Source organism: Micropterus dolomieu, linkage group LG11 (assembly GCF_021292245.1).
Source record: "Micropterus dolomieu isolate WLL.071019.BEF.003 ecotype Adirondacks linkage group LG11, ASM2129224v1, whole genome shotgun sequence".
NCBI classification, from domain to species: domain Eukaryota; kingdom Metazoa; phylum Chordata; class Actinopteri; order Centrarchiformes; family Centrarchidae; genus Micropterus; species Micropterus dolomieu.
In genome coordinates, this window is record NC_060160.1 from 7,237,354 (window position 1) to 7,245,918 (window position 8,565).

An 8,565-nucleotide genomic window follows, 5' to 3' on the forward strand; every position below is an offset into this window, starting at 1 on the left:
CTGCATTCTGTTTTGTTGGATTCTGGACTGTTTTTCAGACAAAACATACAATTTTGAAGACATATTTAGCTCTGGAAACATATAATGGACATTGTTATTATTAATACTTGCATATTTTTTAGATGAAATGTTTCAATAGAAAAAAGACAGCTCAGTGAACTATAAAAAAGTGTTGCTTGCTTGTTTGTCTTCTATCTATTGTCACTTGTAGATCTCTTACTGTATTGATGCCTATATGTTGTTCCTCAAATGTAAGTCGCTTTGGATAAAAGCCAGTACATGTAACTGTAAACACTGAAGGAGATCTCCAGAAGATGGCAGTAATGCCACAATAAGGACCCCCAGATAGCTGAACGCGCACTGAAGAAGAAGACACGTTGCCAAATCTCAAATCGGTTGCGAAGCTGCCTGCATCATCCGCTGACCGAGCCAGGAACCGACAAGCAGAACCGGAGAAAAAATGGCGTTCACATTCGCGGCCTTTTGTTACATGCTTGCTCTGCTGCTCACGGCGGCGCTTATCTTCTTCGCTATCTGGCATGTAAGTAACACATTTAGACAACTTCAGGTAAGACTGCTGGCCTGCCACACCAGCAGCGCTGATAAAAGTGGGTGAAAGAACGAAAGAAAGGCTGGCAAAAACCGGGCTATCGCTAGGCCAGCTTTGTAGCTTCACACCGGGACAGTTTTTGGGAATTACGTACGGTAACGTTACTCACATCGGGTCTCGGCTGCGTCTGGACCAGAACCTATCTAAGCCAGCAGTACGGGTCCGTTGTAGAATGAATGGCACACATCCTGCCGTTAGCTTGAAGCTAAAGTTAGCTGGCAGTGAAAACACCAAGACGAGCATACTTTTGTTCATACGTTGTATTATCGTAATACCGTAACATGGTTCACCTTTTAACAACCGTATTCTGACTATAGCGAACGTTTAGTCAGGCTTGTCGTATGATTAGTGTTGCGGTAACGTTATTTGCTAGCCAGCTAGTTAGTTAGCAGGCTTAGCTAAGTTTTACTCCTGGAACAACAAACGGTCACATGTTTCTGAGCGTCGTTGTGTAACAATGTAATACAGTTAGCTTTATTGTCAAAACGTCAACAGGGCATGTTGTAAACTTTTCAGTAAGCTTTAGATAACGTGTCCGTGATAAAGAAAGTTAGATCATTGATGTTACACATGGTTATCCCATAGATGCAATTAGTTAAAGTTAACGAGACTTTATCAATGCAAATAAAAATGACATGGAATAAAACTGAACATACACTTGTCATGTTATTACGTTGTTTTAATGTAAAAGTTTCAGGGTGAACAACAGGAAACTTGGACAAAATGTAACGTTACTACAACATTGCTTTGACAGTGATGCTGAAACGTTAGCTGATTGATCGATGTGTCAATTCAGAAATTATCTAACAATTTAGTTTTTTTTATTTTTTTAGTTTTATTAAAATCATTCTTTTAAGGTTTCAGCTTCCCAAATGTAAGAATTTGCTTCTTTTCTGTTTAATATCATTTTGTAAACAGGTGGATGTTGGGCTGCTGTAAAAACATACAATTTGAAGACATATTAAGCTCTGGAAACATAATCATTATTATTGTTCATATTTCTGAGATTTTGTTGAAGAAATGATTCAATAGAAAAAAGACGGCTCAGTCGACTATGAAAAGTCCCCTGAAAGGGAGTATTATACTGGAAAAGTGTTGCTTGTTTGAAATATTGCACATAATGTTACTGTACATTTAAAGAAAGTTTCAAATAGGGCTGCACCATAAAAAATTATATCATTCAATATGGATAATTTTTCTCAACAAAATAAATATCTTAATTGAACAACTAGGTACTAATTTGTTTGTGAAATTGAATTAAATCAAACATTTATTGAACATTTACAAAACATTTGTTATATTGCTATTGAGGGAAATAACACATACAGAATACTGTAAGTCTTCTATCTTACTGACCAAATTCAAAGCCGTCCAATGCCTAATTGCATTGTATTTTCGTTCATAAAATGTCCTTATATACCGAGCTGCTCTCTGTTCATTGTTACATTGTGACTGTCTTGTCCCTCCAGATAATAGCATTTGATGAGCTGAAGACTGATTACAAGAATCCTATAGATCAGTGTAACACTTTAAATCCGGTAAGTGACACTACCGCACCTGACACACCTTCCTTTGCCTCTTTGACTGCATGCAGATATGCTCTGTTGAAAGGTTTTTCATTTATTTTAGTGTAACTTTATCCGCCTATCTGTCTTTTTCAATCATTTCTCTGCACTGTTTTGCTAAATAACCTGCCTGTTATGAATTCAGTGATCTTGTCAGCTGTCAAACTCTAACGCCTTTTTGTTTGTTTTGTTTATCCTAATCTGCTTTTTTTTTCTTTGTTTTTTTTTTACACTTTGTTAACGGCAAAAAGACAGTTGAAAAGGTCAAAAAGATTAAAAGAGTCAAAATTGCAATAAAGGTTTGTACCAATCTTTAATGCCCGCTCAGTTCAACTCAGTCTGCAGTCTTGTCATTTTGCACGGAGAAGTGTTTGCAAATGTCTTTTCAGTTAACTAATCTCAGAGTTAAAGCCACAGTTCAGTTCGGGATTAGACAACATGCCACCTGTGTCTCAGGGTTTTTACTTTCATGTAGTAGACTACCTTGGAAAAAGAAATAATTTTTTTTATTTTGTGAGCATTTGTTAAGAATTTTTTTTTAAATATCTTTTTTTTCTATTCAAGACTTTAAAAGTGCGACTTTAAAAGTGCAACTTTAAGGGCATGAGCATTAACTGAAATAATGGATTGTGCTTCCTGTCGTAGAGTCCTCATCTAACCAATTACACTGTTTATAATCTGTGTGTTTTATATAATATTCTCTGGGATTAAATATGCAGTGTTATTGATTATAGATAAGTGTAGCTGTTAACTGAAAAGACTTGCAAATGCTCAAAACATGCATGATTTTTATTACAACCTACCCTTTGTTTGCTAATAGTGTTATAGTTACGGTACGGAAAATTCCTAGTATAGACAGACAGTTGGGTAACTTGTCTAAAGTTTTAGACAGCGATAACATGACACCAGGCTGATACACAGTCCAGACAAAGCTTTTACATAACACTATTCATAATACAGATCATATCATTTAGGATTTTCTAGCAAAGCTTTTTGAACAGTGGATACTTTGAGCTGTGTGTATATATAGGGCGATGTTTTATTGGTGTTAAATTAATGTTTCAAGCTTCAAATGGAAGTTTTTATTATTGCACATCACATAATCATTTCACTTGTCTATGCAGTGGAGGCTGCAGTTTGCTTCAGCAATTAGCAGAACTACTGTATATGAGCTCAGTGTTGGCTCTAACCTACATCACCTGTGGTTCACAACAGATGGCTGCAGAATCCCAACACTTCTCAGCTCAGCGATATTTAGGACCACTGATTGGTTAGTGATTTCAGTAGTAGGAGGAGTTATTTAAGCTAAAAGCACAGATTCCTCTTGTCTCTAATCCATGATGCACTCCACAGTACTATCTGCAGTTTTGACCATGGCCAGTCTTTTTGCGTGTGGTATGCTCAGCTCTGTTGGCACATTTTGTGCTGTGATCAGTTGTTTTGGATTTGGCAGCACAGTGCAGGATTTCAACACATTACAGCCCCCCCTCCCTGTGCTTTCCTCATCCTACACGCCCCTCACCTTTCCATCTGTGGGCTGTTGTTGCCCCCTCCCTCTGCTCTTTTTGAATGCATGGCTTCCATGTGGTGCCTCCATCTGCCCCCCTGAACCCCGCTCCAGTTCGAACTCCGTCAACCTGAGACAGCCTGATGCATCAACACTGCTAGTGTTCACAGCATGGTCCATTTGTCAGGAAGTGGGATGATCTGTAGATTTGCCCTCACTGCAGAACATGTTGATGTTGAGATGTGCAATAACACTCCAGAGCAAGCTGTTGATCGGTTCCCTCTACTTGTCCTCAGACTCAATAATGCATGATGTAACCAGGGTGGGAAATTTCTATTCACTTGCAACAGCCTGTAGTAGATTTTTAAACTCTACCAAAAACTCACATGATTTTCCATGATTATTAGTCAGTGGCTAAGGCTAAAACTGTGATAGATGATTTGGCTAAAAACAGTCACAAGTTTTGCCTTGCTCTTGGTTTTGCCACATTAGACAGAGGACATCTGAGGGTAATGCATAAATCTCTCTGTGGGAGTTTTGTTTATAGGCCAAGTTAGGTCTTTTTTTTACCCCCCTCAGTTTGGTGATGTTTTTTTTTTTTTTAGCCAGTTTGCAGGTGGCAGGTCTTAATTTTTCACCCTGTTTATTGTGTTCCACGTTGTCAGATCAGTGCATGACAAAGCACTGTTCATGTATTATACCTACAGCACAATAGCTTCCTGGATAGTAGTGATGTAAAGTAATGTAGCATCACATTGATATTGTGACACAGTAGGTTTCAACTGCACAGAATTTGAGGAAAGTGTGTATATAATTGCTCTGTTCAAATTAGCATCTCATTTGAGCTCATTTGTATTTCACTCCCGTCGTTGACTCGCTGTGGAGCCGACTGCAATTTTTTGTTTTTTATGTCTGGCTCTTTAAATAGCTCACATTTCTCCATTTTAAAAAAGGCCTTTGAGGCTCTGTAACTTCATGGTGTAATGTCCATGACCAGTGTCCTTTCACGTCCCAAAAGTCACATTTATTTAATACAACTTTATTCAATACCACACTTGGTCATTAACGACTTTTTGTGGACAGCTTTAGAATTTGCTAAATATTACTGACAGTGTATCAGCATCAGGCTTGAAGAACAAGGCTGTTGGACTGTATTGTAACTGTATGTGGATTCTGAAATTTTCTTCAAACGTTGCTCTTTTCAGCTGGTGCTCCCAGAGTATCTCATCCATTTCTTCTTCTGCGTGATGTTCTTCTGTGCGGCCGAGTGGCTCACCCTCTGTCTCAACTTACCACTACTGGCTTATCACGTCTGGAGGTGGGTATCTGATGTAAAGGATTTATTCACTATAGTGTTAAGTCTATCAATAAAAGGCTGAAGTACCTGAGGCTCTCGATTTTCACAACAAACACCTGCACGAAGGGAAGCATAATCTGATTTAACACACCACTTTATTTGCGGCGATGCAGGTATATGAGCAGACCAGTGATGAGCTGTCCAGGACTGTACGACCCAACGACCATCATGAATGCTGACATCCTGGCGTTCTGTCAAAAAGAAGGCTGGTGCAAACTGGCTTTCTACCTCCTGTCATTCTTCTACTATCTCTACGGGTACAAAATAATTTTTCTGCTTTGTTTGTTTTTTGTAAGCGTTTGTTTTATGTATAATCTGGGGATGTCCAGTTTGTAATGATGGGGAAGATGTGTAAATCTATAAAGTCTAGTGCAAATTAAGTATTCTAATTTAAAGTAAAGACGGTAAGTTCCCTGATAATACTTATCCTGTGCGAACTCAAATCTCATACAGTTCAAAATTTCGGGAAATCCGCTTATCCCCTTCTTGCCGAGACTTAGATGAGAGGATCAATACCAAAGGTGACAAAATCTGCCTGCTAGCACAGCTAAAGATCACTAATTAACAATGGATCTCTTATTTGTTTAATCTGTATTTTAAAAAGTGTAAAACGTCAATTTGTGGTTTTAGGGGGGATTATATGTTGTTTCTTGATTGGGATCAGTAGCTCCATGGAGCGCTCTAGCTACTGCTCTGGCCAAGAAATAGTCCGAGACTGACTGATCTGTATAAAATGGTGAACTGTCAATTTTACATTAAAGGTTTTTGTATGGATTGAACAAACAAGATAAAATATGTGAGCTTTACAAGTGCTAGTAGGTGGATTTCTAACCTTTTGAAAAAGCAGGGCTAGCTGTTTCCAGTGTTTAACAGATGGTGGAACGAGCTATCACAAGCCATCAGAGCATGGGCGTCCATCTCTAACTTCAAGAAGCTCTTGAAAACTCATCTCTTCCGAAAACACTTCCTCTCATAACACCTCGAACTCCTAACCTCTAACATGCACTTCCTGTGCTCTTCTTTCCCCCTATATATACCCTTACAATTATCTTGTATTGATTGCACTTTTTTGTTAACTCTCACTTCTTTCCCTCGGTATTTACCCCATTGATGCAATATGTTCCATTAGCTCTTACTTGTATTTATTGCTGCTCTTACTAGTATATATTGTCAGTTGTAGATCTCGTGCTGTATTTGATGCTTGTATGTTGTTTCTCAAATGTAAGTCGCTTTGGATAAAAACGTTTGCCAAATGAGTAAATGTTTACGCTAAGCTAAGCTAACCAGCTGCTGGCTATAGCTTCATATTTAACACACATAAGAGGGATCAATCTTCTCATCTAACTCTTGGCAAGAAAGCGAATAAAATTTCCTAAAATTCTGAAAAGTTTGCTTAAAGGTTTTGTTTAGGTTTTAGTGGCATCTAGTGATGAGGGTTGCGAATTGCAACCAACGGCTCAGCCACCGCTCCCCCACCCTTTCCAAGCGCCTAGGAGAAGCTACATTGGCCGAGACACTGTTAGCTCTTGTGCTAAATGATACGTGTGGTCCCTATGTGTCGAAATTTCATGTCTCTTCTTACTTCTAATAAACCAGACGACTACTATTACTGCTACTACTACTGTCCTCCTCATACGTTTTCAACTTGGTGACAGAATGCACTCTGTAGAGAAGTTTGTCCATTTGGGCTACTGTAGAAACATGGCTGTGCAACATGACGACGTCCATGTAAGGGGACCCGCGGTGTATGTAGATAGAAATGGCTCATTCTAAGGTAATAAAAACATAATGAATTATTATGTAGGGGATTTTATACACCACTGAAAACATAGTTGTGGATCTTGCATTTCTGTCAACAGATCTTCCTAAATATTACACACTGGACTTTTAACTGTAGCTGAATTTAAGGTCATAATTACCTCTTAAACAAAAGATGTAAAACCCTGTAAAATCCATCACAGTGAGCTGTGATATTTGCAAAACATTTTAAAGTATTTAACTTGTCCACTTTCTCTTTTTATTTCTAACAGGATGATTTATGTTCTGGTGAGCTCTTAAACCAGACAATGAAGGAAAAGGACCTGCATGTACAGTAGATGACCAGACACTATGATCTTAGTGCTGGAACGCTGGACCTGCTGGAGACCACCGTTCAGCAACACAAGACGCCATTTCAAGGGGACAAACTCGACCCTAACACCACACACACATGCCGCGCAGAGTGTCATTTTGGAAACATTTAGCCCGTTTTAAGAGAATTGCTCGGTCGGAGCATTCCTCTCATAGCACTATAGTTAAAGTTTTATGGGAAATAAGGACAAACCTGAATGGACAAGTTTTTTTCCTTTTTATTTTTAATGGTGTGATGATTTTGATGCTTGGGATTTAAATAAAGGTTTTCTTTTTTTCATATTGGTTCCCAACTTTTGAGTGTTTACACATTAGGTAGCCATTTTCAGGTGTGCAAAATCTATGAGAATCTTGAGCTGTGTGCTGAACTGCATTAGCTTTTTCTGTGAATTAGATTCTGGGCTTTAAAAGCTAATTTATACCTGCCACGTGATTCGTTATCGTCACTAAAACAAACAGCAAAGTGTAAACTAGACTTCTGTTCTTGCCCATAGATACAAATGGTCTTAAAATTGAATACTTTTTAAGAGAAGTTATGTACAGATAGGGCTGAAGTGCATGGGTTATTATCACTTAGTGAAACGTGTTGCACAGGGACAATCATAGTCTGGTTTTTGCATCAGTTTAAACAATCTGATGTATTGTTTCCATACTTCAGATCTATTTATCATCGCATTTAAATCTTGTAGTCCCTGTTGAAATCAATGGCAATATTTGTTTTCTTAAGTGTGAATCCAGAGTAGACCGCAATGTGTATTTGACCTGTATTTCTGTAGAGTTGCCCTTGCAGCTATCGATAAATAAAAAGGTAGACTCAACAGTACAATAATATATTCAGCATTAGGAAGCAACAATACTTTGTTAGTCTCTGCTTTCTGCATTTGAGCTTTGGTAGGAGAGCGCTGATGTGCCATGCTGTTGAATGTACCTTTTTTTTCAAAACTGTTTTTGTCATTGTTCATTTCAACAGAAAATATTCCACAGCGTTATTTATTCATTAAATGTTTTTAATTTTACTTTGTCTCCAGGATATCAAGCACTCCTCGCAGTGTCTGGTCATTTCCAGAATCAAATCTGGAGTGTGATTTCTTTTAGAGTTGAGGCCATTAGACAGATGTTTTCATAAATACTAGAGTATTTATTGCCATTTTCACATATGTAAATCTGTCAGGGAAAGGGTGATCATTTGTTAAGATAAAATTGCATTTTTATGTGATCCCATCGTATTACGTCCAGGAAATGACAACTTGAGTTTATTTGAATCTCAATAAAACTATCCCACTCTGTTATTATGGACTGGAATGTTGTTTTAATTAAACACCTTTAAATGAAATGAGTACACGAGCAGGCAGAAGTACAAATTAGCCATGCCAGCAGGACTGTCAGTCCACAACTT

General features: G+C 38.1%; 1 protein-coding gene across 1 annotated transcript; it reads left to right on the forward strand.

Annotated features, from left to right (window-relative positions):
• The first annotated feature begins 353 nt into the window (after positions 1 to 353).
• On the forward strand, positions 354 to 8,458 carry cnih1 (cornichon family AMPA receptor auxiliary protein 1). The gene is made up of 5 exons (XM_046062372.1): positions 354 to 541; positions 2,080 to 2,148; positions 4,888 to 5,000; positions 5,153 to 5,296; positions 7,070 to 8,458. Exons 1-5 carry the CDS (start codon positions 461 to 463, stop codon positions 7,095 to 7,097), a joined length of 435 nt encoding a protein of 144 aa, XP_045918328.1. The 5' UTR covers positions 354 to 460; the 3' UTR covers positions 7,098 to 8,458.
• The last annotated feature ends 107 nt before the right edge of the window (positions 8,459 to 8,565 follow it).